This window comes from Antechinus flavipes, chromosome 3, assembly GCF_016432865.1.
Source record: "Antechinus flavipes isolate AdamAnt ecotype Samford, QLD, Australia chromosome 3, AdamAnt_v2, whole genome shotgun sequence".
In the NCBI taxonomy this organism is placed as follows: Eukaryota; Metazoa; Chordata; class Mammalia; order Dasyuromorphia; family Dasyuridae; genus Antechinus; species Antechinus flavipes.
The window spans coordinates 38,366,887-38,394,268 of NC_067400.1; the positions used below are offsets into that span (position 1 = coordinate 38,366,887).

Consider the following 27,382-nt stretch of genomic DNA (forward strand, 5'->3'; position numbering starts at 1 on the left):
CAGGCCGGCCGGCGCAGAGGCGGCAGCCGCGCCGGGAGTAGGAAAAGGAGAAGGGGCGTGAGGAGAGCTCGGCGGGGCCGGGGCCTGGCCCGGGGCCCGGGCGGCTCCGCGCCATGGACCGCGACCTACTGCGGCAGTCCCTGGGCTGCCACGGGCCCTCGCTCCTGTCCCTGCTCCGCAGCGAGCAGCAGGACAACCCTAACTTCCGGGGCCTCCTGGGCCCTGCCGCCGACACTGCCCGCGGGGCGCCACCGCTGCAGGCCAGGTAATGGCGGCGGGCCCGGAACGGCCCACGCTCGGTGGGGATCGGAGGGAAGTAAACGCGTGCACCGCAGCGGGGCTGGACCTGTGCACCCGAGGCGGGAGTGGGGTGGGGGGCAAGGACTAGAAGTGTGCACTCGCAGAGGGGAGGTGAATGCATGCAAATGTATTAGGAGGGGAGCAACTTATCTTCTCCCCATCTCTATCTCTTAGTGCCATAGAAGAGTCCCGGGTTGGGAACCCAGAATCCCCCTCCCTTCTTCCCGGTGGGATGGGCCCGAGAGTGACCTTGGATCAGTCACTGTCTGCGTTCTAACCTGGGGTGACCCACGGTGCAGCTGAACACCCTGCAGAACACTCATGTGCCATATGTGTTAGTTACTTCATTTATCACCGATGGCTGCATTCCGCACGCCTTCCTCCCGTGCTTTCCCACCTGCTCCTCCTGCCCACATCTTTTGCAGAGACAGCTTTTCCAGATATCCTTCTATTCCCCCTCCCGCCAATCTTTTCTCACCTTGGAGTTCTTAGAATACCTTGTCCCCGGATCTCGCCTGTGGACCCTAAGAGAAGAGTGTTAACTTAGAGTCAGACTGGGATTCCTCATCTCTGAACTTAGGCCACCGCTTCCCCTAGAGTATTGCAAAAACTTTTGTGAGCATTTGCAAAAATCCCACTGTTCTGTTTTTATTCGTCTTCTGTATCAGGTTGTGCATCCTTGAGGTCTGCAGTACCTCTGCCTCTGTAAAGGCACTCTGTTTGCACACTGTAAACATTGAATCCACTAATTACACTGTTGGCTATGTGGTGGACATATTAATGCCTTATAGTTATATAAACTTTGAGGTTTGCAGAAACTTATGTAGATTAATTTATTTGTTAAAACTACTCTTCAAAGTAGATGATATTTCTATTTTCTAGGTGTGGAAACTGAGATTCAGAGTTTTAAGTGACCTCTGAAAGGTGCCAAGGGAATGTTGGGTGACCTTGCATCTGGGAGGTAGGGATCGGTGTAATCAGAGTTCAAAGAAGGTGTTTTATGTTCCCTATTTAGGAAAGAGAGGAGAAGTGACAACATTGAAATTCAAAAGTTTATTTCCAGAAAAGCAGATCTTCTTTTTGCTGTTTCATGGAAACAGAATATACCCACAGTTTCTGAAATCAATGAAGAAAATGAAGGTAATTTCTCTAGTAATATATACGTCCCAAGAAGGCATGCTGTTTTGTGTCTTTGGGGAAGGAAATTTTCGGAAGCAAAACTGCTGCTAATCTGTTTTCCTTTCTCAATTCTTGACTCTAGACTATTATGCTGTTATGCCACCTTTGGAACAGTTCATGGATGTCCCCAGTATGGACAGGAGAGAGCTTTTTTTCCGAGATGTTGAACGTGGTGATGTTGTAATTGGACGAATCAGTTCCATCCGTGAATTTGGATTCTTTATGGTGTTAATATGTTTAGGCAGTGGCATCATACGGGATATATCCCATTTAGAAATTACAGTAAGTTTCTTTTCTCCTTTATTCCTTTACAATTTAGTCTCATTTCTCTCCCTCTCCCCCAAGATCTTAAAATTGAAAGCTGGAACAAAGTACAAGCAGTTATTTAGGTCACCTCATTATTACAAAATAAGTGTCCAGAATTTAAGGATAAACTTGAATTCTATTAATTAGAACAATGTATTATTCCTCTAAATTTATGGGTCATCTGAATGCACAGTTTGTGTCTTTGTTATATATTCCTGCTTTATGATACACATAGTCTAACAAACATTTTATGTTTAAAAAATGTTAATTAGTTATATAATTAAATAGACATTAAAAATTAGCTGTCACTCAATTGATAACTGTGAGTACTAGGGCCACTTCATAAATATTGAACAAAAAGAAAATAAATTTTATATATGAGAAGATACCTTTTTCATTTTTTTTCTTTTTTTTTGGGGGGGGGGGTGGTGAAGCAATTGGGGTTAAGTGACTTACCCAGGTTCACACAACTAGGACGTGTTAAGTATCTGAGACCAGATTTGAACTCAAGTCCTTCTGACTTCAGGGCCAGTACTTTATCTACTGTGCCATCTAGCTGTCCCTTTTTCTCTTTTTTGTTCATTCATTTGTTTTTAATTTTTTTTAACATTCTTTTTAGCTCTAATCATCCAATTTGTAATTTTTATATAATCTCTTTGGGAAAGAAAGGAAGCTTGCTTTGGCCTTTTAAAATATAGTCAAATATCAGTAGTAGTCAATAAGGTAAATTGTCTATTTTAGGCTGACTTAGCTATAGGTATCCTTTTAAAGATTTGCTTATGACACTAAATGAACATTCTTCCTAGTGTACATTTAGGGAAAATTTTGGGAGCCCTCTTAGTGAGATATTTTACATATATCCTCTTTTGTTTTTAAAAATGTATTTTAAAATGCTTTTGATGGTTATTGACATCAAGGTTTTAATGAATGCACAAGGTTTTTGTCTACAAAAAGCCTTGCCAAGACCACATTCCTTTAATATAGAAGATTCTCTGAGAAGTGAAAATGTCAAAAACTGATATAAGTTTGTCCTTCGACTCTGAAAGAAAGAATGTAGAATTTAAGTTTTGTGTTACAGTGGCACTGTCTTACATGATACCAAGACACTCATACAATCTCTCTATTTCTTGGTGACTACTTTAATGTCTCATACGTGCATGTTCAAAATACTAGAGCTCAAAGCATAATAACAACTGTCCAGCATTTCACAATCCAGATTATATGTAGGACCAATAAGAGATCTAAATTCTTCACCTTGAATTCTTTTGCCTTTTTTAGCCTCAGCGGAACACCTGATTGGGTGCCTGAAGGTAGGAGGAAGAGGATGCAAGGGAAAAGAAAGCCAGTTCTTTCATTTATATGTTATAAGAAGCAAGTATTTTTTGTAGTAAAAGTTTGGTGGTAAAATGAAATAGACGTAAAATACTTTGAAGACTGAAGTGCTATATTATTGTCAGTTGTTCATTTGTGAACTAGAGCTTAAAGAGCAGTGATCTAAACTTACAATGGCTATGGAATTTAGACATAAAGGATAGCACGAAGCCATTAACCGTATACTTTAAGTTGAAATCAGTTCCTCTCTAATTTTTTCCTCTAACTAAAGATGTTTTGATGCCAAGAGGTTCCTCTTAGGCACAGTACCTGCTACTGATTCTATTCCAACTGAGACTTATGAGGCAGGGGGTCCATTGCACATGCAAAAACTTACTCCGAATCTTCCAGGTGATTTGATAGCAAAAGGAGATTATTCCCCAGGAGTTCAAGGATGTTTTCATTGTCCTTCTGTGTAAAGAAAAAGGAATTAGGCTGTCCACTGACCCGCCTAACAACTCCAGAAGAAATGCAAGGAGCAGAACCGAGATCTGCACGATGTTCTGACCAAAGCCTTTGCTACTGTCAGTTGTGAGGGCTCATGGAAGTTTATGGCAGAATTTGGCTGCCCAGAGAAATATGGCAACATTGTGTGCCAGTTGCTTGACAAGTTTACACTGGTTCTGGATAATCAGTGGTGCTCTTGAACATTCCCTGTCACCAGTAGAGTGAAATAGGACTGTGCCTTTGCTCCCATGTTTTTTACTATGCTGTTTTTAATTTTGTCGGATTCTTTCCAACAACAAAAGCTTATTATGTTGACAGTGACTTATTTAACTTGAAAAGGCTGCAAGCCAAGACTAAACTGGAAAGAAAACTGGTGAGTGACTTTGTTTGCAAATTGTTGTATAGTCAGTGCAGCCTTTGGGGCTGAGATGCCATAAAATGTGCCTCAGTTCTCTACTGCTTGTGCTAATTTTAGCCTGACAACATCAAGAAAACACAGGTCTCCAGCAGCCAGCACCAAACCATTCACACATGTAACCATCAGATGAACATATATGGAGAAGTGCTGAATATGTTCACCTATCCAAACAGTAGGTGTTCCATGGATATCCATGTAGAAGATGAAGTTGACACTCACATGGATAGCCACATAGAAGATGAAGTTGACGCTCACATTGTCAGAACTAGCTCAGTGTTTGGGAGACTGAAGAAAAGTGTGGCAGAGGAGAAAGGTGTTGGACTGCCTAACAGTTGTTGTGCTGACTTTACTCTTTTATGCCTGTGAAAACTGCACAGCGCTGTGTAAGGAGACTGAATTGCTTCCATCTGAATTGTCTTAGGAGGCTTCTGAAGAGAAAGTACCCAGACAGTGAAATCCTTTCTCAAGCTGAACTGCCAGGAATTCAGACTCTCTAACAGAGAACACAACTCCAATGGACTGACCATGTTGTTCAAAAGCCAAATGAACATTTGCCTAAAAAACTAAAGAGACTCTCAAAGCAAGCATTCACATGGAGGTCAGAAGAAATGATAAAAGATACTTTCAAGGTTTTGCTAAAGAATTTTGGAATTGGTGAGACTTAGAGACGATTGGCACAATACCACCCAGTGCGGTGGCCTACATCAAGGAAGGCACTGGGCACTGTGAGCAAAGCAGAATCACTGTAACTCCAAAAAAAAAAAAGAGAGAGAGAGAGAGATGCACAAATCTAGGGACATCTCCACTTCAAATATGCGTGTGAACTATTTTTGCCTGACATATAGTAGAGCCTTCTGGCCCAATTGTGATCTGATCATCCATATTTAGACATACTCTATTCTTGAGATTGAAGGACAACCGACCATTTTGTTTCTGCTTAAGAATGCCCCCTTCGCTCTTCTCTGCTATTCCACATTTTGAATTCTCTTTAAAATATGGCATTCTTTCAGACATTTAAAAAGAGAACGCTGCTGTCATCTTCCAAGTGATATCATCTCCAGTGCTAAAAAAAGATGAATAATTTCTACAGCCTCTACTCATATAACATGGTTTCTAGACCTATCAACCTATAATTTGTTATTGTCCCTCTCAAAACATAGCACTCAGATTTGAACTCGGCATGGCAGGTGTCTCACCAGAACAGAAAATCTAACCCTAATCTCTTTAGTTGGACACTTTGCTTCTATTAATACTCTACTGATCACATTGGCTTTTTTGGCACTACTGAGTTTGCGAGTCTTTGAAAATGCTGAATCTCTGACAAGAACTACTGCTAGCAAAATTTCCCCTATTTTGAATTTGTCAAGTTAATTTTGATCTAAATATAAGGCTCTACGTTTTTCATTTTTTCATTTTATCTCACTATTTGGGGTCCATTTTTTCATTCTCTCCAGATTGTTCTGAATCTTGACTCTACAATCCATTGCATTTGCAGATTAGGGAAAACTCTATCTTTCTTGTAAGACTTGATAGATGTTGAACAGAATATAGCCTTGCAAACAGACCACCATAAATTTTCATCCAAGTTCAACATGAGTCAATCTTTTGGGTATAGTTCATCCAGCTGCAAATCTATCTAATTGTACAGTCTCTAGCCTACATTTCTCCCTTTTGTCCACAGAAATATTAAAAGACTTTGTCAAATACTTAGCCTGAATCCAAATCCAATGCTTGTGGCATTCTCAGTAGTTAGCACTCATTTGTGGTAGAAATTTCTTTTGTTTGGTACGGCTTTAACCCTAGTAATCATTACTTTAAGTGCTCACAGTTTTAAGACATTACAAATTCGGTGGTAAAGGGATTTAGTCAGAAGTGACTGTGAGGAATCAAGTGGTCATGAAGTGACCAAACTTGCTGGAGCACAGAAGGATGTTGTAATGGGCAGTAAGGATGTTAAGAATATTAGAGTTACCAGATTACAGAGAACCTTGAGTGTTAAGAATTGATCCTGTACACAGTGTGGAGGTTATCTACTGTGGAGTAATACTATAGCAAGATTGAGCCCCAAGCTGCAAGCAGGAGATTCAGGACAAAACAGTTAGTAATTGGAAGGCTCTTCTGATAAACTGGGCACGTATTAAGGAAGACTTGAGACTCTAGGATGTTAGCAATTTAAGTGAAAAGTAAGGACATGTGCCAGAGATGAGCAGGACTATTAGAAGGTTGGTAGCAAGAAGAAGGAGAAAAGCTGAAGGCATTCCCAGATTGGATTGTTCTAAATTTTGGGAAGTTGACGTTGGTTGTCCTGTATTTTAATGGCTCTTTCTTATTTTTAATTATTACAAAGAATTGTTCTTATTATATTATTATAAAGCTTTTGTTTCATTACCTCATAATTTTAAATACTTTACTACTTTGGCTAAATGGAAAATTCTTTTTTATGAGATTCTTATTCTCAAAATGGGCCAGCCAGTGTAGTTTAATACAGAAATTTTATTTTAATAAAATTCACCACACAGAAATTTTAATTTAATAATTAAGCACTTTTAAAATTAAAATTGTTTACTTTTTAAGTGCTTATATTAACTTTTGGCAGTTATTTTTAGTAATTGGGTAGAGAAATAACACTGATTTTTCAAATGACCAAATTTTTGTCCAACTTTTTTTGTCTCTACTGTAGGCTCTTTGTCCATTAAGAGATGTGCCTTCTCACAGTAACCATGGTGATCCTTTGTCTTATTATCAAACTGGTGACCTCATAAGAGGTAATCATTTCTGTTTAATAGAGGTGAGAGAGTAACATTTTTTAAAGCAAATTTATGAAATTTTTCCTAATATTTTCAGCTTGTGTCTTTCATATTTTTTAGCTGGAATTAAAGATATTGACCGCTACCATGAGAAGCTTGTTGTGTCCTTGTACAACTCTTCTCTTCCACCTCAACTATCTGATATGAAATTAGGTGTAATTAGCTCTGAAGATCTCCCTTTACACTACAGGTAATAATAATTATAGGTAACTCATTGACATTTCAATTTGTAGTATATTACCATTAACTGATAGTTTTATTGAGTAATAATATCAACACAGTTCCTCAAAAAAAATCTAATATTTCAGTATTTATTTCACTGATTAGATGTTTTATTTTCTTTTTGTAATTCTAAAAAAAGGAAAAGTTCTTTTTTATTCCATGTTCAAAGAAATGGATCCCATTTTGTACAACAAGGAAACCTTTTTTAAACTGCAGGCTTTCTATTTGGGGTGATAGAGAAAATACTGCATCTTCCTATAGACATTAGCTATTGAATTATAAGGTTACAGAATATTTTCTGTTATATAGCTAGCCTATTGTGCTATCATTCATTCCTTATAAATGAGGTAACAGGCCCAAGGAAGTTAAGCCACTACCCCGGGTCATACATCCCATGCATATCAGAGACCAAATTGGAACTTGGGTCTTGACACTCAAATCCAAGGCTGCACTGTTTTGTGCTGTTTCTCTCTCTCTCTCTCTCTCTCTCTCTCTCTCTCTCTCTCTCTCTCTCTCTCTCTGTGTGTGTGTGTATATATATATATATATAATCATTAAGCTTAGGAGATGCATACTAAAGTTTGAGAAATACATGCTGTGTAAAACTCATATTTTTCTCTTTTGTTTTCTTTAAGGAGGAGTGTTGAATTAAATAGTAATTCTTTAGAGTCCTATGAAAATGTCATGCAGAATTCCATGGGATTTATGAATCCAGGAGTGGTTGAATTTCTACTAGGAAAACTAGGAATAAGTGAATCTGATCCGCCATCCTTAATGAGAGGCCTCCAGAGGTAATACAGGAACTGCCTCTTACTTTGGGAGGGGGAAGAGATGAAGAATGGGGTTAAAAGTCCTAGCATGCATCATAGACTTGGGCAATGTAGCCTTTCAGAGGCTTAGAGGAAAATAAATGGCCATTAATTAGGAAAGAGGAACAGGGCTGAGCTTAATATAGTGCTCTGGCTACGCCTTCTTTCTTTCCTTGAGATTTTCTGCTGCTCTAAGACAAGCAGGAGCCACTGTTCCATGAGGGAAGAGTCCCAACTTCCTTAATCAGCTTCAGGCTATCTTGGTTTTTGCTGAATGCAACACATAGAGTAGGAAAGACACTCAGTTTAGTGGGAAAAACTAGAGTTTAACCAGGGTATTTCAAGAGTCTCTATATGGCTGGAGGGGCCTGGACACTGCAGAATTAATTTCAGGGCACCGTGGGAATGATGCAGAATAGCTAGTAAGTACATGACACAATTTACTTTGTTAGGATATTTACCCTAGCCTAACATGCAGTCATCATGGCTCTATTCAAATCCAGTGATTCCCTTATCTTGGGGGACAATTCAAAAGCATGAATTCATTAAGTATTTATCAAACTCCTATTGTGTGCCAGGCATTGTGCTTGGATATTTAGAAGACAAAAACAACATTTTCTGTCATATGCTGTTCTGCATCCATATAAAAAGAGAAACACTAGGAACAACAAAAAGATGGAAGAAATTTTTAAGACATCTTTGGAATGTGGTGTATTAATAATATGAGAGTTTTTATGTTATCATTGATGAGTTAGCAATGACAATTATAGTTTTCCAGCCCTGTCTTTAGTGTTAGCAGCACTACATGTGAATGTTTGCAAAGACTACAAAGACTAAGGTACAGATTTTATTGCATAAAATATACCAAATATATAGGGTTCTGATTGTATTTTGTTTCTATTCTATAGGACAAATTTCTCTGAAGAAGATTTTGCTTTAACATTAAGGAAGAAACAGTCCGCTTCCTGGGCTTTAAAATGGTATGACTATTTTTTTTCCTTTTCTCTAAAATATTGTAAAGAAAAGCTAAAGTTTTCAGATAGAAGGCATTTTTCTAATGTTATTGAAACCTATTTGCCAATTCTGGATTGTAAAATCTTTAGAGATATCTCTTCATAGATAAGACCCAAGGATAAGGAATATTAAATGAACCATGATAGTTTAATATTAAGTTAAGGCACACCTTCTCAAACATAGACTGGTTGACAACTTCATGACATTTGTCATGAAGCATAGTATTTGAAGACATTTTCTTCTTGAAGCAGTTTTTACTTTGGGGAACATCTTGAAAATTATCACCAAAAGATAGGCTGCATGAGGATAGGGAATATATAGTATTATGAAGATTTAAAATAGAAGCAATGCTTGTTTCTATTCTTTTTAGTCTGGTTACATCCAGACTTAGCTCCTTGCTCTCAGTAGAGTTTGATTATTTTTTCCATCAAATCAATCTAAATTTTTTCCCTTAATTTTATTTTTTTAAATTTTCCCCAATTACATTTTAAAAGGCAATTTTAAATATTTGTTTTTAATTTTTTTTTTGAGTTCCAAATTCTCTCTCCGTGCTCCCCCTCATTGAGAAAGCAAGCACTTTGATATAGATTATGTATGTGCATTCATGCTAAACCTATATCCACGTTAATTATATTATAAAAGAAAACAAGCAAGAAAAATAAAGAAAAAGTACGCTTCATTCTGCATTCAGATTCCATTAGTTCTTTCTGTGGAGATGGTTAACATTTTTCATCATAGATCCTTCAAAATGTCTTGGGTCACTACAGTATTGCTGTTATCAGTTTATGTGAGTCTTTGTGTGTTTTTCTGAGAGCATCCTGCTCATCATTTCTTGTAACACAATAGAATTCTATCACAATCATATACTACAACTTATTCTAACAATCCTCAGTTGATGGGAATCTCCTCAATTTCAAATTCTTTGCCACCACTGAAAAAGCTGCTATAAATTCTTTTTTTTCCTTTTTGGAATGTAGACCCAAAAGTGGTATTGCTTGATTAAAGGGTTTGTGATTAGTTCACCAGAAAACTGCTTATACATATCCTTTGGCCATTTATCAATAAAGGAATGACTCATTTAAATTTGATTTGGTTCTCTATATATTTGAGAAATGAGGTCTTTATTAGAGAAACTTGCTGCAAATTTTTTTAAGTTATTAAATCTATTTAACAATAATAATAATAATAAAAACTATTATATTTCCCATTTACCTTACCCTCTCTCCTTTTACCCTGTCCATTTTCAAGGGTTTCAGTGCCTCCCACCTCCCTTATCTCTTTCTCCTCCCACTTTCTTGTAGGGGAAGATTGATTTGTATACCCAACTAAGTGTGTATGTTATTCCCTCTGAGCCAATTCTGATGAGAGTAAAGTTCACACATTTCTCCCTTACTTTTCCCCATTACCTCCTCCACTATAAAAGCTCTTTCGTATACACCTTTATGTCAGATTTCTCTTTCTCACCCTTTAATTTTTTTTTGTAGATAATCATCTATGAATATGTTTTAACTGCCCTAATAATAAGAAAGTTATTAGTTACATCATTTTCCCATGTAAAAATGGTAGTTAATCTGATTAAATTTCTTATGATTTCTCTTTCCTGTTTACCTTTTTACTATTCAATTTTGGCTTTTCATCAGAAATACTTGAAAGTCCTTTTCCTCACCCCCCACCCTCCCCATTGAACTATCAGTTTCCCCCCTGGAAGCTGTGTGAGGCTTTGCTGAGTCGGTGATTCTTGGTTGTAATTCTATCTCTTTTGCCCTCTGGAATATCTTATTCTAAGCTCTTCTGTTCCTTTAATGTAGAAACTGCCAGATCTTGTGTTATTCTAACTGTCCCTCTGCAGTATCTGAATTGTTTCTTTTTTGGCTGCTTGTAATATTTTTGTCTTGACCTGGGAATTCAGGAATTTGGCTATTGATATTCCTGGGAAGTTTCATTTGGGGTCTCATTTGCAAAGTGATCAGCAGATTTGTCCAATTTTTAGTTTACTGTCTCATTCTAAAATATCAAGGCCGTTTTCCATGAGAATTTCTTGGAAGACAATATTTAGGCGCCCCCCCCCCTCCCTTTTTTTTTTTTTAATATGTCTTTCAGGTAGTTCAGAAATTCTTAATTCTCTCTCCTGGTCTGTTTTCTAATTTCCAATGAGATATTTCATATTTTCATCTATTTTTTATTCTGTTTTATATTGTTTATTGATGTCTCCTAAAATCATTAGCTTCCATTTTTTAAAGAATTATGTTCTTCCAATGTGTTTTTGTACTAAATTTAACTTCATTTTTTCATTTAACCAATCCTAATTTTTAAAGAAGTCTTTTTTTTTTAAACCTTTCTATCTTTCCAATTCTGCTTTTCAAGGTATTCTTTCATTCAGTGGATCTTTGTGCCTTTTTTACCATTTGGCCTATTCTATTTTTTAAGGTGTTATTTTCTTCAGTATTTTTTGTGCTTTTTTTTACCAAGTTGTCGATTCTTTTTTCCTAATTTTGTTGTATCATTCTTATTTCTCTTCCCATTTTTTTCTTTATCTCTCTTGATTTTTAAAATCTTTTTTAGGCTCCTCCATGACCTGAGATCAATTCTTTTTTTTTTTTTTTTTTCAGGCTTTGAAGGTAGCATTTTTTATTTTGTTGTCTTCTGAGTTTGTGTTTTGATTTTCCCTGTCATCATAGTAAATTTCAGTAATCAGGATTTTTTTCTGCTATTACCTCATTTTTGCAGCCTATTTCTTGACTTTGTACTCTGTGGTAAAGAGGGGCTCTGCTTTCAGAATACAGAGGACAGTGTTCCAAGCTTCAAGGGATTTTTTGCAACTTTTTTGAGATAATTTTGGGGGCCTTTCTAAGTTTCTGGTTCTTCCAAGGTGCTATGATCTAGGAGTGTGAGTCACCACAATCGTTTTTTTTCCACCCTGGAACTGTAATCAAGTTCTTAGCTCCTCTGCAGCTTTACAAGCTTAGGTGTGCTGGTGGTGTTCCTCCTTGCCCTAGGACCAAGACCTGGATAGTGATCCAAGGTATGGGCAATGCAATAGAGTCCTGCCCCTAGTGCCAACAAGGGACTTCTGTAGTCTTCTGGCCAGTTGTGTGACCTCTTTGTCATGTGGGCTGAGAGCTCTAGAAGCCCCCACTGTTGCCCACGGGTTCAGTCACCCCAAGGCTGGCTACTGGCTAGCTAGGGTGTGTTACCTACAGTGAATTACACTGTACTCTCATGCCAGTGCAACACACTTTTCCTGCCAATCTACTAAGTTGTCTCAGGCTGGAAAATTGTTTCACATCATTCTTTTGTGTGTTCTTCCATTCCAGGATTTGTTTGCGGGCACTATTTAAGGTTTGGAGGGGTTTGGGGAAGAACTTGGGGAGTCTTTGCATTTTTCCTACCATCTTTGCTCTGTCTCCCGAGATCTAAAGATTTTTAAACAGAAAAGATTCTTGATGAGAATACCACTTGATAAACAGCTGGATGAGAATTCTGAATTATATAAGCAAATTATTCTTATTGTGAATATTTGGTGTTTTTATGGCAAGTGGAGTTGAGAGGATAGCATGGTACATCCTATATTTTTAATTGTAAAACTTGAACTATTATTAAATTGTGGTTCAGTTTTCTAAGTTCAGAGAAGGATCGTTAGATTGTCCACTGCTGATGAATAAATTTTTGGACATAGCAACTGTTAATAATCATCTTCTAAATTTTGGAGGCATTGCAGTCTGAGTAGAAAGAATAACCTCACCAGAATAACCAGAGTCCCTGGAAGTACTAAAAAAAATTTATTGATAAAATTAATTTTGTAAAATTATGAAGTTATTACTACTGCTATAGATTTGCTTTAATAGTAATTATAGAAAATGTGACTTTTTTTTTCTAGTGTGAAGATTGGGGTTGATTATTTTAAAGTTGGCCGCCATGTGGATGCTATGAATGAATACAACAAAGCTCTGGAAATAGATAAACAGAATGTGGAAGCTTTGGTAGCTCGTGGAGCATTGTAAGTGACCTTTCTGTGGACTGTGACTTTTAGGAAATATTACAGCATAAATGGCATTGTTTTTAATACATGAAGTATTTACTGTATTTTTGTAATTTTTGTACATTTGTGTCACCCTAGATATGCAACAAAAGGAAGTTTAAATAAAGCCATTGAAGATTTTGAGGTGGCATTGGAAACCTGTCCAACCCACAGAAATGCAAGGAAGTACCTTTGCCAGACTCTTGTAGAAAGAGGTGGCCAGTAAGTGTTGCATCCTTTTTTTATAAACAGTTGTAGATCTAAGATGACCCTTTACAGTGAAACTTTTATAATCAGAATGATTAGGGAATCGAGTATTTCAGCCAACTGATCCTTGGCCAACAAATCCTTGTTGTTTTCAACTTCTTGGAAATTTTTTCTAAAACTCTTAGAAGCCATTGTCTAAGCCATAAAAAAGGACAGTATATTGAATATAACTTAATGTTTATTTTTTGATTCAGGATTATCATTCTTGATTGTGCAATATATACTTAGAAGATATTGGACTGTGCCCTTCAAAAGTTGGTCTTTGGGTTTGTTGTTTTTAATCTTCTCTCTGATAAAAGTTTTATGTTGCTACCATCCTTTTAATCTTTCTCACAAAAATAGTTCCTTAATTTCCTAATCAGGGTTAACTGTATTCTTTTAATCCATCTGCCATATATATTCAATCAAACAGCTGTACTATATTGTAAAAATGTATTCATTCAGACTAACTGGAGAAAACTCTCCAGCCTTAGTTGTAGAGTGTCCATGAGAGAAGAGAAGAAAGAGAAAGGGATGAAGAAATAATGGCAGAGATCTGGCCTCAGAGCCATAACTCTGGATTCTAGAACTATGTCTGGCCTATACTTGCCATTTGACCACTCTGAGCCACATCATTTAACTTCTTAGGGCTCTGGTTTATATACTGCTATATGAGTACTAATCTACAGTGCCAAAGTCAGAGTCCTCAGCATCAGTGAAATAGGTCCAGTTCCTCTATCCTATCAAGCAAATAGAAATAGTTTCATGTTTATACTTTTGATCAAAGATACAATACAGCCATATGGATTTAGAACAGGAGGTCCCTAATGTTAAGGGTCACAGTGGATAGAGCACTAAGCCTGGAATCAGAAGGACTTCTCTTCCTAAATTTAAATCTGACCTCAGACACTTAGCTGTGTAGCTCTGGGTACATCATTTAACCATGTTTGTCCCAGTTTCTCCTCTGTAAAATGAGCTGAAGAAGTAAATGACAAACCTCTCCAGTGTCTCTGCCAAGAAAATCCCAAACAGGGTCACAAAGAGTCAGACAAGACTGAAAAAAAGCACTCAATGACAAAAGTTAATGTGGTTTGGAATTGAGAGTCCATAAGGGACTGCCCTGGGGATCTATGCCTTGTTAACCTTCCCCCTCTTGTCCTGTCATTGTTCTTCCTTTGCCAAACCCTAGTCTGGCATTACTCCATCAATCTACCTGTTCACTAGCTGCTGAATGGAGCTTGAGGAAGTCATCCAACTATCTAGACTGGGTACAATGTACATTCAGATTATCCTACCTAAGTTGGACTCTCACTGCAGCAAGGCAATCCTTTTATCCTTTATTAATACGTTTCCTTGTCTCTTCCAAATCTTCTCTCTTAAAATTTCTCACATCTCACCCTCTCATCTTCACAAAAGAGAATCTCTCTCTTTATTGAGAGAGAATTCAGGATGAGCTCCCTAATTCATTTTAGCTTCGGCTCAGAACCCCTTGACATCTCACCCTTTTCTCTCTATTCATGCAGCCTCTGTCATAAAGCCGTTACCGCTTCTGCCTTTGACTGTGGCAGCAGCCTTCCAAGAGGTCTCCCTGTCTCAAGCCTCTCACTGCTTGTGCGTTCTCTATGTGCTGCTGAAGTGATTTTTTTCCTCATGCATATTATGTGTAACCATGTTATTTCCCTATTCAGCCAGCTCCTTTGTTGAACTTTTGAAAGAATTTCACAAACTTTGCCCAACCTGTCTTCAACCTCCTCCTATCTTCCTCCCCTTCCCGTGCTGGCCTGATTCTTCCTCAGGCACACTGCTTTTATTCCTTCTCTTTTCTATCAAAAGGCAGCTCTGCACCACCTTGTGCATCAAGACTTCCTTAAACTCTTCCACTGCTAATAGCTTCCTTCTTGATTACCCTTTTGAATGCTGGGTATCATGTTGGGGAGGCAAGCCCTTACTTAGTTTCATGTCAGATCCCAGCATCACAGAAGTTTCCAAGGAGTTGTCATGTTGATTGAGCCCGATTCCATAAAGCAATCTTAACATTATTCAGGTATGCCAACAACTCTCCATTTGATAATCATAAATATGAATGTTATTGTCAGAGCATAACTAATTTTAGTTCTTTTAGCATTTGTCTCCTCAAAAAAGAGGTAGGGGGATTTTAGGGTCTGTTTTTCCTTGCCTTCTCATCTCCACAACAGACTCTTGGAATAAACAGCCAATTTCCATATATCTATAGAGGAAAATATCCCTTTTTACAAACCTTTTCTAAACTTAGGCTAGAAGAAGAAGAAAAACTATTAAATGCTGAAAGTTACTACAAGAAAGCTTTGACTTTGGATGAGACTTTTAAAGAAGCAGAGGATGCATTATCGAAACTTCACAGACATATGCAGGTGATTCTTTATTTTCCCTTAAACACTTAGTAACAGTAATAAACTTTAAAAAATAAATTTTTGATTATTAAACTTCCTTCTGGGAAAAATGAATTTAGAAAATTAGACTATTCCCAAAACTGTTGCTTCTTTCTCACAAATGTTACTGTTTTAAGCTCTGTACCTTTTTGTAGTATGAAATTAAATTGATATTGACTTGAGGTTACCTTATTTTCAGTGTTCAAAACAAAAAGAATTTTAAATTTGCATTCACAAATTGAGAATTCAGATTGCCCAAATGTATTACAGAGTTTTGAAAACTACTAATGCTTATTTATAAAATAAATTGATAAACAAACAATAGCCCTCTCATTACCAATGATGCTATTATAGTTACTTTAATGATATGTAGTTAAGATTGTGTTTTCCTGTAATACTGATGATGATGTTTTCTCATATGCATTTTCTTCTGAATTGGACCGTTGCTGCTGTGTCTGTGACATCTGGTGCTGCTCATCCCCAACCACTAACTGGAAAATGATTTCTTATGTAAATCATGCATCCAACTGGGCTGCGATATTTTTTTAAATGGTTTGTATCCAAACATGGCAAATCCACCTTAAATACGTTTTTGTTGGATTCCCTTTATTTGGATTATTTGTAAAATGCATGTAATTCAATTTAATTCAACTTTTTTCTTTTTTGATTATTTTTCTTGTCTTTTCTCATCTATTCTATTTGGTCTTCCTGTTTCACTGCCCTGGGTCATGGGTACCAATGCAATGGTTTCCCTTTTTTAATGGAATACCAACTGCAATATGGCCTTCAATCCTCTACTGGTCATCCTGATGATTAATGCCAAATACCTCTGTGATAAATTTTCATGTTTAAAAAACCCACTTATTTGATGTTGGAAATATGGTGATGTTGGTATGTTACTTTTGGTAATGGTGGGGGGCTGATCTTGTGAAACACTGGGGTTCGTATATTCTGCTATGTTTAATGTGTGGTTTTTTTTGATATCTGGGTTCTAAAAGAAATCTTTGGAATTAAGAGAAAAACAAGCTGAAAAAGAAGAAAAGCAGAAATCAAAGAAAATAGAAACAAGTGCAGAAAAATTGCGTAAGCTCTTAAAAGAAGAAAAAAGGTAAACCCATAATATTCCATTTATTTCAATTAAAGTGTCTACTCAATTGAGTTCAAACACCATGTAGCAATAAAGTAAGTAAACAAATGCAACCTTCAGTAACTAACAAGTTACTGGAGTTTCTGCTAATTGCAGAAATATATGGTATAATTAATTGCCTTCCCTTAGAGTATGGTGACATATGTCCTTCCCAAATGGTATCATAAATAGTAAGCACTAAGTTGTTCCTTAGGACACCTTTCTCTTTTATTACACTAAATCTTAAGTTGCTTGTTCACTAGGAATATATAAAATGGACTTACTACAGTGTAAAAAGTATGCTTAAAACTCCTCTAATATGTATTAGGAGAGTCATTTTAAGAAACTTTAATTTATGGGGAGGAGGGCAATAAAGTTTTAAAATTAAGCTAAGCACACTCTTACTTTATGGTTCTAGAGTAGAATGCAGAACTGAAAATTTTACAGAATTGAAACAGAAGAGGCAGTTATTTCAATTATATAATTGTTTTAGGCCCCCAAAAAATTGCAATTTTATTTTCCGTACAGAACTCTGGGTGCCCTGACAGTGTGAGATGTCATAGGTGGATAAGCAATTATCTTGGCTGTTGGGCATCTACTTGAAAAGAGATAGTTTTAAGCCAGAAGTGGAAATGTAGGTTCTCTAATTATTAATGGGGCTTCATGAATTAACTACATTTTTTAGGTTAAAGAAGAAAAGAAAAAGATCTACTTCTTCCTCTTCAAGTATTTCTTCAACTGACCAGGTGGTTTCTTCTTCATCATCCTCTTCCTCTTCTGGTCACAAAAGGCATAAGAAAAGGAAAAGAAACCGTTCAGAGTCCTCTCGAAATTCCAAAAGGCATTCCTCCAAGACTTCTTCTCATCCAGATCAGAATAGGAAAGAGGAAAGCTACCCACTCCCAGCCAATACCTCAGCATCCTTTCTTAACCAAAAACAAGAGATGGAAAAATTGCTAGAAAATCAGGGTAGAGTAAAAGAGAGAGAAAGAGGGAACATTCACTCTTCATCTGCTGAAATTCCGGATAATTTTGGAGGTAGGTCTGAAGATTCAAGGGATTTTTATAATAGCTCTAGAACTCAGGCAAGTAGTAGCAAAACTGAAAAGCCATGTAAGCCAGACAGATATTATTCCAGTAGACGAGATTTCTCTGGCTCATTCAGTAGAAATTCAGATGAAAAAACTAAAAATTTGAATAGAAAATTTGAAAAGGGAACAGAGGGAAGAAAAGAACATTATAGAAAATGGGAGCCAGGCTCAATGAGATATTCTACTTCTCCAGCAGGATTGGACTGTTCATGGAAATCCTTTGAAAAAAGCAAAAAATATGCAAATACTGGATTACATGATTTTAATAGAAATGATGAAGAGCAAAGATCACAGTTAAATACAAATCAAAAGAAAGAATCTGAAAATAGGGAAGAAAATTATGGGGATGAGATAGCAGAGAATCTTGAAGAAGATACATTAAATAGTAAAGAGCGATCAGAAAGCAATGTTAAGAAAAATCTGCCTCAAAATTTGCTCACTATATTTAATCAGATTGCTGAATTTGAAAAAGAAAAAGGAAATAAGCAGAAAAACTGAGTAGGTGCCAAAGAAATAGTCTCATATTACTAAAGGCCATTAAGGTGTTTTTTATCTCCACTGTCCTTTGGACATTTATGCAGACTTCAGAGAACAAACATACTTGCATTTTTCTATTTAAACTGTACTGACTTCTCTGTAGCACCCTTTTCCTAGCCAGGTTATTGATCATAAGCAGGATTTTAATTTGTAATGGATATACAAACATCATTTTTTAGAAAAGAACAAAGTGATTGAGTTAAATTTGTTTACTTGAAGATGTTCCCATATGATCAGAATTGATCTTTTTGTATGATTTTACCATATCTCTTTGCTAACCTCCTAACAAAAGTAGCCTTTTGGTTAGGTTGAGAGAAAATTAGATTTGCACTTTAAAGATTCAGGCCATGTTTACTAAAAACTGATGATTCCATTGTCATTTTTCTATTGTTAAATGGAATTGAGCCTTGAGCTTCTGAAAGGGTTTATAGAGTGGAACATCTTGGATGTGCCATTCTGTATCTGTAAAGAATTGTTTTAACATTAAATTTTATTAAAAACTCAAATAGCTTCATTTATATTGGCAGGGCATTGGTCTCTTGTTTCTATCTCCATTTAAGTGCACCTATTGGGGAAGAAAAAAAAAAAAGGTTTCATAGAATCACCTTTATGAACAAAAGCCATGCGACAGTTTAATAGGCTACACCAGAATATGATTCTGGTTATTTAGCATACTGTGTTTCAGGTTCTTTAATAGTTTTGTGTTTTTTTTTTAAACCTAAAGCTTATACAACTCAACTTGATCATCTGATCATCCAATTTCTTAACCGGACTACACTGGATGACTCTTGTCTATTTACTTTTAGAGGTTTTTCTGTCTTTGAGGATCTTCAAAAGATTAAGCTTATAATGTTCCACAGTAGTGGAATAAGGCAACTCCTTCATTGGAATGTGTTAACAGAAGAGACAGATAGGTTAAAAAGTAAAGATCTTTACTCTTAATTATACTTCATATACTGGTTTTTCAAAAATGCAGAGATTAATGCTGATTAACAGATTATATGCCATAGTAAGCATTAACCAAGAAAATCTTTATTGAATCTGACATTTCTTCTCCCCTCACAGTATCCAAGGTTTTACATTTTTTCATCTTTATAAAAAGTTTTTTACTCTCTTGAAAATGTGAAATTTCACAAGTATAGGACAAATTAAATTATGCATTTTTGCCAGGAAATTCCCCCATCCTGTTTGGTATGTGATCACTAACACTACACTCTTTTAGTCGAATTCTTTTTATGTTTTCTTCTCGTTACAGTACAATATCAATTTTCCTTTTCAGACATGGCATTGCAATTTTCCTTCTTATTGAGATTGCTAAAAATCACAATGCTAAACAACCTATTAATTTACAAATGTGTCTTTTCAAAATAAATTTAAAAACTTAGGATTCATTTAAAAGACTCAGTTTCAGCCCTTCAATTACTAGAGCACATTGAATAACTGGGAAACTTATTAACAGTTAGAAAATGAATTTTAAAACTGGATTAACACCCCCCCCACACCACCATCACTATATCCTTAAAGTAAATATAGTATGCCATTTGCTTGTAATTGAGAAGTCCCTTTAACAAGTAATACTTGGGTTATCACTTGCTGCAGAATAGGAAGATGAAAGTTCAAGCATGGGGTGTCCCAGAAGTCTAAGGCTTTTGATCCTTAAAGCCATTGAGGGTTAAAACTGCTCTAAGATTTTCAGAGTTCGAGAAGTCTTTTGATTCCTAGTAGCTTGAATGACTACTCTTAAAACACATCATCTTCATAGTTTGCATCCAAAAGAATTATTTCATAATGAACATGCCCTGTTCTAAAGCAATGCCTGCTGTTTTAAAGTAAGGTAAGAGACAGTAAATTGCCTACAAAATACAACCTTACTGAGAATACAAAATTTCTAGGACAAAGTAAGGGAAAAAAACACTAAAAGAAAAATGGCTTGTTTTTTACTTGAGTGATTATTGTTCATTTTTATTATATATTTTCCCAAGTAAAACTGAGTAACTTAAAATTTCCAACAATAACATTTTATATATATATATGTATGTATGTATATATAGTAGACTAATATACAATATCTAAGTACAGATTTCACCTACATTTTCTTTAGTATTCAAAAACATTATTAAATATGAATTCATTCTGGGGCTAAAACAAGTCACTTTGGGCTTTTACTACTACTTGTACTAGTAGGACTGATTGAACTGCCTGGTGAAGATGGCAAGTCCAACTGCACGACTTTGGGTGAAAGTGGGACAACATTTCCAACACTCTTCATTGACCTAGGAGAGAAATCAAAATTAATGAAAAATAACTATTTAGTACAAATCCCTTATCAAGACCTAAAAATAGTCATTTAAGAATCCATTTATTTAAAAGTCAGATTCCAAATAAAATCAAGTACAGAAACACCCTGTAGTAAGGAACCTTTGGGCAATGAAAAAAACAATACACAGAAGGATCCTGTGGCCTAAAATCATACAGAAGTCAGTCCAGGATGGAAGGAAGCTATGAAAAAGGAACTTCTGAAAACAAGAATGATTCTGATGAATAGTGGTGGGATTGTCTTAGAGAGCATGCACAGGGAGCTTATCAGCTGATCAAGGTGTGCAGGAGATGGGATAGAGGATGTCAAATGAAGGCTACTTCCAAAGGCAGGCCACGTTCCCCCCAAGATAGTGTCAGGCTCTGTTAGGAAAGCCAAGGGCCCTAAGCAGGGCAGGTGTGTTTAACTACTGCCTTCCATGCTAGGGAGAAGCTTGACCCGAAAGAACAGAAGGAGAACGGGATTCATGAACCCAGACACAAAATCCATCACCATGTAGCAAGGACAAACCTGACTGGCCAGAAGGGGTTAACTTAGAGAAAGAAGGAACGACAGATGGGACCAAAGCATTAGAATCAAAGGATAAAAGGACAAATTTCCAAAAAAGTAATACACACATGTCTTATGGCTAGAGTACACTCCTACTTTGCTACTCATGTAAAGCCTTTCCTAACCCCCCTCCCCCAGCTTCTGGTGCTTCTCCATCCCCATTGCTTTCATACATGTCTATACTGTTTTACTTGAGCCTTTACATCCCTCAGTGTCTATAGAGCATAATCCCTAAACGGGAGTTTTGGGGGAGCTGAGGGCCCTTGCGGTTGGGACAATCCCAAGGAACCATGACCGTCCAGTCCGTCAAAAAATAGTCTGTCAGCACGAGTCATCTGTGGTAATGTGGGGCCATTACCAGCAGGCCTTTTGCATTCCACCAGCTTGCTTGCTTATCCATTTCCTTTGTGACCAATGAGAAGCCAAAGCTGCTTTCTAGTGGGCTGCTTGAACTCTTAGTTTGCAGAAGTATTTTGTGATTAGCAGGAGGCAACACTGTTCTGCTGACCATTCTCACACACAGTCCTCCACCTCTCAACATTTGCTTGTCACTGGCTGGCCCATAGCTGGAATGCTCTCCTTCCCTGCTTTCATCTTCTGACTCCCTTAAAGATCAATGCTAATCCTCCCTTTTGCAACATTCCTCTCCAGTGAGTCTCTCTCCATCCATCTACTGCTAGTCCCCGCTGCGATTACCTCCTCTTTACACTGTATGTGTTTTGTAATTGTTGGGATTTCTCTCCCCCATTGGATAATGAACTCTCTTTGAGGGCCAGTACTATCTTCTGCCTTTCTTTGTATTCTCAGCCCTTAGCACTTAATAGAATTTAATAAATGTTTTTTGACTGACCAACTCTCTTGGATTCAACTATCATTTCTGTACAAAACTAGAATCATGCCCAGCTATAGCTCAATATGTTCGAAAAGGAACTCTTATCCTACTCATTTCACATTCCCCCTAAAACCTTTCCCTTCTCCAAATTCTTTTCTCTCTTGGGTTACCTGGTTTACAACTTTGTACATTGATACTAGCTAGATACCTAGATTTACAACCTTGGACTTCTTCACTCTCCTCCATAACCAATCACTTGCCAAGTTTTGTCAGTTCTGCCTCCATACTGTCTTTTCTATCCGTCTTTTCTTCATTCACACCTGTTATTCTAGTTCAATACATGTCTCAGATTACTGAATCAGCCTTCCTCATTGGGAATTCAGCTTCTAGTCTCCCTAATTCATCTTCCTTAAAAATACTGAAATAATTTCCTTGGCCAGTAACCTTCAGAGTCTGTTTAAAGAATAAAATACAAGCTTTTTAAGTGTGGCACTTAAAGCCATTAATAATTTGACACCAATCTCCCTAAGTTTATTTCAAATGATTGCTCTTCACATACATGATCTTTGCCCTGGTCAGCATTCCATCTGGATTCTGTTTTTCTGCCTGGGCTCAAAAGACTGATTTCAGAAGTACAAATATGGGGAGAGAGGGTTAGACAGCGATCTAACCTGGGAAAGATGTAGGAATTTTGTTGTACTGCAAGTTCAACAATGTGACATGGCAGCCAAGATAGCTAATCATATCTTTGGCTGCATGGACAGCTTCTAAGTAATGACGCCAGGCATACCCTACCTGGATCTATCTCTAAAGTATTAGACCTGTGTTCAACAGGCAGAAAATAACTGAACAAGTATATAAAAACAAGATGGAAATACTGTTTTAGAAGTGAAAAAGGGGATGTTTTTAGGAAAACTTGGAAAAACCTATACTTACTGAAGCAAAGTGAGCAGAACCAGAGAACATTGTACATAGAATGAATGTTAACAGCAATACTGTGTCATGACCAACTGGGAAAGACTTAGCTACAATGATCTAAGACCTTTCCAAAGGACCCAGGATGAAAAATGCCGCCTACCTCGGCTAATGACGGCTACTTCTAAAGGCAGGCCACATTCCCCCAGGGATAGTGTCAGGCCCTGTTAGGAAAGCCAAGGGCCCCAAGCAGGGCAAGTGTGTTTAACTAGTGCCTTCCATGCTAGGGAGAAGCTTGACCCAAAAGAACAGGAGAATGGGACTCATGGACCCAGACACAAAATTCATCAGCATGGAGCAAGGACAAAGCTCTAATGAATGGACTTGGTACAAACTGACACCATTTCTTTTGGTGAATGGGGAAATTTGTTTTACATGATTTGATATTTGCAATGAGTTTTAGATTTCTAGCTTTTTCAAGGGTGTGTAGTGAGGAGAAGAATCTGGAATTGAAAATAAAATTAAATGAGAAGGGATAAGTCCTGGAGAGCTCCGAGCACCTCGGTTTAGGAACGATAATGACAAAGTGAAGCACATCTAAAAGATCATTACTTTTGATGATGGCTTTCTAATCCATGACAAATGAGAAACTGACATCACTGGGGATGTTTAGCCTGAAGAGGAGGGAAGATCTTCAATTATTTTATGGGCTATCATGTAAAAGAGGAATGAACTTGTCTTGCTTGGCCCCAGGAAGTATTAGGAATAATGGGCAGTAGCTGCAAATAAGCAGATTTAGGCCCATCCCAAAAGGGAATAGGCAACCCTGCAAGGGTGGGAGATAGCACAATGAAGGAGAACCATGACTGCTGTGGTCCAGCCTAGTTGATGATACAGTCATTAAGGAGACTGACGAATTGAAAAGTCACCTCATGTGAGGTGACATGTCAATGGAGGTCTGCAAGGTCACAGAAAAAGCAGGAGGCAAGTGTGGAAGCAAAGACCACAGGCTCAGGTCCTAGGCTTTAGAAGTCTAGAGGATAAATGGAAATGTCATGGTAACAAGCTTCTAGGTTATGTACAAGCAGATAGAGTGTGCTTCATAGGAAGAAAAGTTGTAAGGAATGGCTAGTGAGATTCAGGAAGTATGATTTTTTTTTTTCCCCAAGTGTCAACATATGTTAGGAAGAAGAGACAAGCCATGTGTTAAGTGCTGGAGATATATTTCAGAAACTAGTTATTTGTTCCTCTCAGTGAGCTTACTAGAATTCAGAAGAGCAAGGCACCTAGCTAGTGGGCAATGGGAGCATTCGTTGAGCTGGACTTGAAATGAATCTGTGCCAGAGAAGGTGGCCAGAAATGGGTAATCTATTAGAAAAAGCCAGAGTGTAAGAGGAATGGGAACAGCTCTGTGTATGTGTGTATGCGTGTGTTTAAACACACATGTGTATTATTTTAAGGCAAAGTGTAGAAGGCACAATGGAACACAAAGGGTGAAGACAATCTGCTGAGGGGAATAGAAACGAAGGTAGAAATAGAGGGGGGATGTTTATGACTTTGACATTCATTGATGCACTTTTAAGTGGGGAGGTGATTGATTTGAAACTTCACCTGTCAAGGTGACTGAGGATACTATCAGTTGTGACATTAGCCAGTGACTTGTCAGTCTGAACATGAGGGAACTGGGTCTGAGGGGTGGAGAAGACAGACAAAGAGACAAGATCTCCCCCTTTCTCCTCCAGGCTGAATTCACTCAGCATCAGCTGTGGTCTCCTTCCAAGATACCCTGCAGGAGTCCAGGCACTTGGATCCTAACCTGAATCCTTGAAAGTTTTGGCTCCTTTGTGACTTCCATCAGCATGGCTCTGGTGATTGTAACAATAAAGACACTGATACTTAGTGACTTCAATTCAAAAATGGTCATGGGGGGCAATGGCAAAAAACATGTTGCATGATATGATCAGAACTGCTAAAAAAAAAAAAAATCAAGCAAACCCTGAAGCTTCTCTAACATGATTACAATCAATCTTCAAGAGGTTTTAAAAGCATGGGCTAGGGTCCAAATATCACCAAGGAAGGAAAGGGTCTATTTCAATACAGGAAATACCCAATTAATTATGTGAGAATTGTTTCCAAATCATTTGTCTCATCTGTGAGTCATCAGGCCAGTGAATGACTAGTTAAAGCAGAATTGAAGGGGAAATTACAAGAGTTCCCCAGTGAATGATCAGTTAAAGCAGAATTGAAAGGGAAATTACAAGCGTTCCCCATCTGACTTACTCAAATAAGCTATTGATTTGGAAAGGTGACAGATAAATGCAAAGATCTTGACACCTGTCACCACTGCCTACAGAAGTTTAACATGTAAGTGATCACCACAACGGGCAAAAAAAAGCTCAGAAACTGCCTCTCCCAGCCAGAGAGAGAGAACTAACTAGGTAACATGCTTTTAGACTATAAACTCATTTATAGATGATTACAAGCAACATTACCTCCAAATTAGGACAAACCAGTCCTCAATAGCCTTGGCATCAGACCCAACTGAGCCTAAGTGTCCTAGAAGCATTTCTAGATGAAAGTAAAAGCATAGACAGGAACTATTGCCCAGGTTTTTCTCTGGAGCTCCTAGCACCAATGCCAGGAAAATCACTACTTTTGCCCAGAAAACCAAGAACACCCGAGGTGCTATCAGAGAAGATGGAGATGGCATTCAAGCCAGATAGATCTACCCCTGCCTATCAAGGGATTCCCATCGACATGGAATGATTTCTTAAAAGTGGAAATATTTGAGCTTGTGCCAGTGGGGACAAGGACAAAGAGGCAAAACCGAATGGGGGGGATCGAAGCGTAGGGTGTGGCCCTAAGCCAGTAGAAATGACTGATGGATGAGACACTGAGGGTTCTAGATCTAACATCAGAACTACTATATTATCTTTGGTTAGAAAAATTGGTTTCATTCCAATTGACAGTATTCTGGGTACCAGAATGAAGTGCCACCAAGAAATAATCACATTCAGAATATAAAGACCATTCTCTTTCCCATAAAAGAGCATCAGATAGTCTGACAAAAACCTCTTTGACTCGCCATGTGCAAGTACAGGTGATATATTGTGATCTTCCCAGCCTCTGTAGCTCCAAACTGCACTCCATATATTCCAGCCTCATTCTCCTCATCCTCTTCCCACCAGAATTTGAGAGTGTTCCTAAAAGCCCCTTGGAGTCTGCAGAGGAAGGGAGCTTTCCCATTATTCCACTCAGACCCTCCCCAGCACTTCTCAGCCACTCCAAACCATGCTCCCTTTGGGTGCTCCTGGTGATACCTGGTCTTTCATTCTAAGAGAAACCCCTCGAGGGCTTGGACTGGCTTGGTTTCTTACATTTGTATTGCTTGGGCTTAGCAGAACCTCTGGCAGCGGAGTGCTTCCTACATGTTTCCCAGTAATGAACTCGTCTCAGCCCTCACCCAGCTCCCTCTCCGGACTTCTCCATCACCCTCGCCCTCCACCCCAGACCTGCTCTCTGGCCCACTCACTTCCTTGCTCCTTCAGCTCACTTTCCTGACTTCAGCAAACCCTGGGCTGGTCCCCTTTTCTCTGCCCCATTCTCATTCTTCCCTTTCCAGCTCCCCTTTGTCTCTTCCCATTGGAATGTAAACTGCTTAAGGGCAAGATGGTCTCCTTTGCTTGTGTTTTGTGTTCCAAGCAGGAAGAATAGTGCTTGATAAGTGCTTAATAAAGGCTTTATCATGGATGTTCATATAATATAATATATTATGCACCTGTGCAATGCACACATACATACACAAGACACACTATTTTCATAATTTTTTTTACTCTTCTGACTATGTTTATTTCTCATAATGGCTGAGCCTCATCTATTACAAAGGGAATGGTATTTGTCACCAATTGGAACACAACCAGTGCTGCCATGCTTTCTGATGTGATCCTAAAAGATGCCAGGCGTGAGGTCTTTCAGAGCGGAGGCTGACCTGGAGTGGGTGTGGCCTAGGAGAAGTTGCTCCCAGAGGCTGACCTGGAGTGGGTGTGGCCTAGAAACTGCTCCCAGAGGCTGACCTGGAGTGGGTGTGGCCTAGAAACTGCTCCCAGAGCTGACCTGGAGTGGGTGTGGCCTAGGAGAAGCTGCTCCCAGAGGCTGACCTGGAGTGGGTGTGGCCTAGGAGAAGCTGCTCCCAGAGGCTGACCTGGAGTGGGTGTGGCCTAGGAGCTGCTCCCGGAGTGTCTCCCTCTCGTGTCTCCGCTTCTCCTGACTGCCCCAGAGCAGACCTTTCGGCTCAGCCCAAGGTGGGAGCCTCCCGGGGCCTGCTGACCATCTCGGCAGCCCCAGCAGCCACAGACACAGGTGGGGAGCGGCGGGAAACTCCACTGCCGTCCCCCACTCAGTGGGAGCCTAGACTGCAGCTGGCCAGCAGTCAAGAACCTGCTGGTCAACTTAAGGATGGGGGAAGCGCAC

The 27,382-nt window shown here is 38.3% G+C and overlaps 2 protein-coding genes and 1 long non-coding RNA gene across 7 annotated transcripts in view; 1 reads left to right on the forward strand and 2 right to left on the reverse strand.

The window, feature by feature from the left end:
• On the forward strand, window positions 1-26,662 carry TTC14 (tetratricopeptide repeat domain 14). Of its 5 annotated transcripts, XM_051983224.1 has the most exons (14): window positions 6-265; window positions 1,316-1,440; window positions 1,562-1,761; window positions 6,702-6,786; window positions 6,889-7,018; window positions 7,686-7,841; window positions 8,768-8,839; window positions 12,751-12,870; window positions 12,991-13,113; window positions 15,410-15,527; window positions 16,544-16,653; window positions 17,357-17,709; window positions 23,200-23,299; window positions 24,655-26,662. In XM_051983224.1, exons 1-14 carry the CDS (start codon window positions 114-116, stop codon window positions 24,725-24,727), a joined length of 1,917 nt encoding a protein of 638 aa, XP_051839184.1. In that variant the 5' UTR covers window positions 6-113; the 3' UTR covers window positions 24,728-26,662. The 5 variants fall into 5 exon arrangements, 4 of the variants coding, with proteins under 4 accessions (XP_051839184.1, XP_051839186.1, XP_051839185.1 ...); XM_051983226.1 differs by lacking the exon at window positions 23,200-23,299 and having other exon boundaries at window positions 8-265; window positions 24,655-24,747; XM_051983225.1 differs by lacking the exons at window positions 23,200-23,299; window positions 24,655-26,662 and adding an exon at window positions 21,042-22,018 and having other exon boundaries at window positions 9-265.
• The window catches only part of CCDC39 (coiled-coil domain containing 39), a 44,116-nt gene continuing 36,043 nt past the window's right edge, over window positions 19,310-27,382 (reverse strand). Inside the window, exon 20 of the mRNA XM_051983222.1 lies at window positions 19,310-20,572. Within this exon, the coding sequence (XP_051839182.1) occupies window positions 20,449-20,572 (124 nt within the window). The 3' untranslated portion in view covers window positions 19,310-20,448. The remainder of the gene's footprint in view (window positions 20,573-27,382) is intronic.
• On the reverse strand, window positions 26,727-27,378 carry LOC127552906 (uncharacterized). The gene is made up of 2 exons (XR_007951607.1): window positions 26,986-27,378; window positions 26,727-26,944 (listed from the first exon to the last, which is right to left on the reverse strand). It is a non-coding gene; the product is annotated as an uncharacterized LOC127552906 (long non-coding RNA).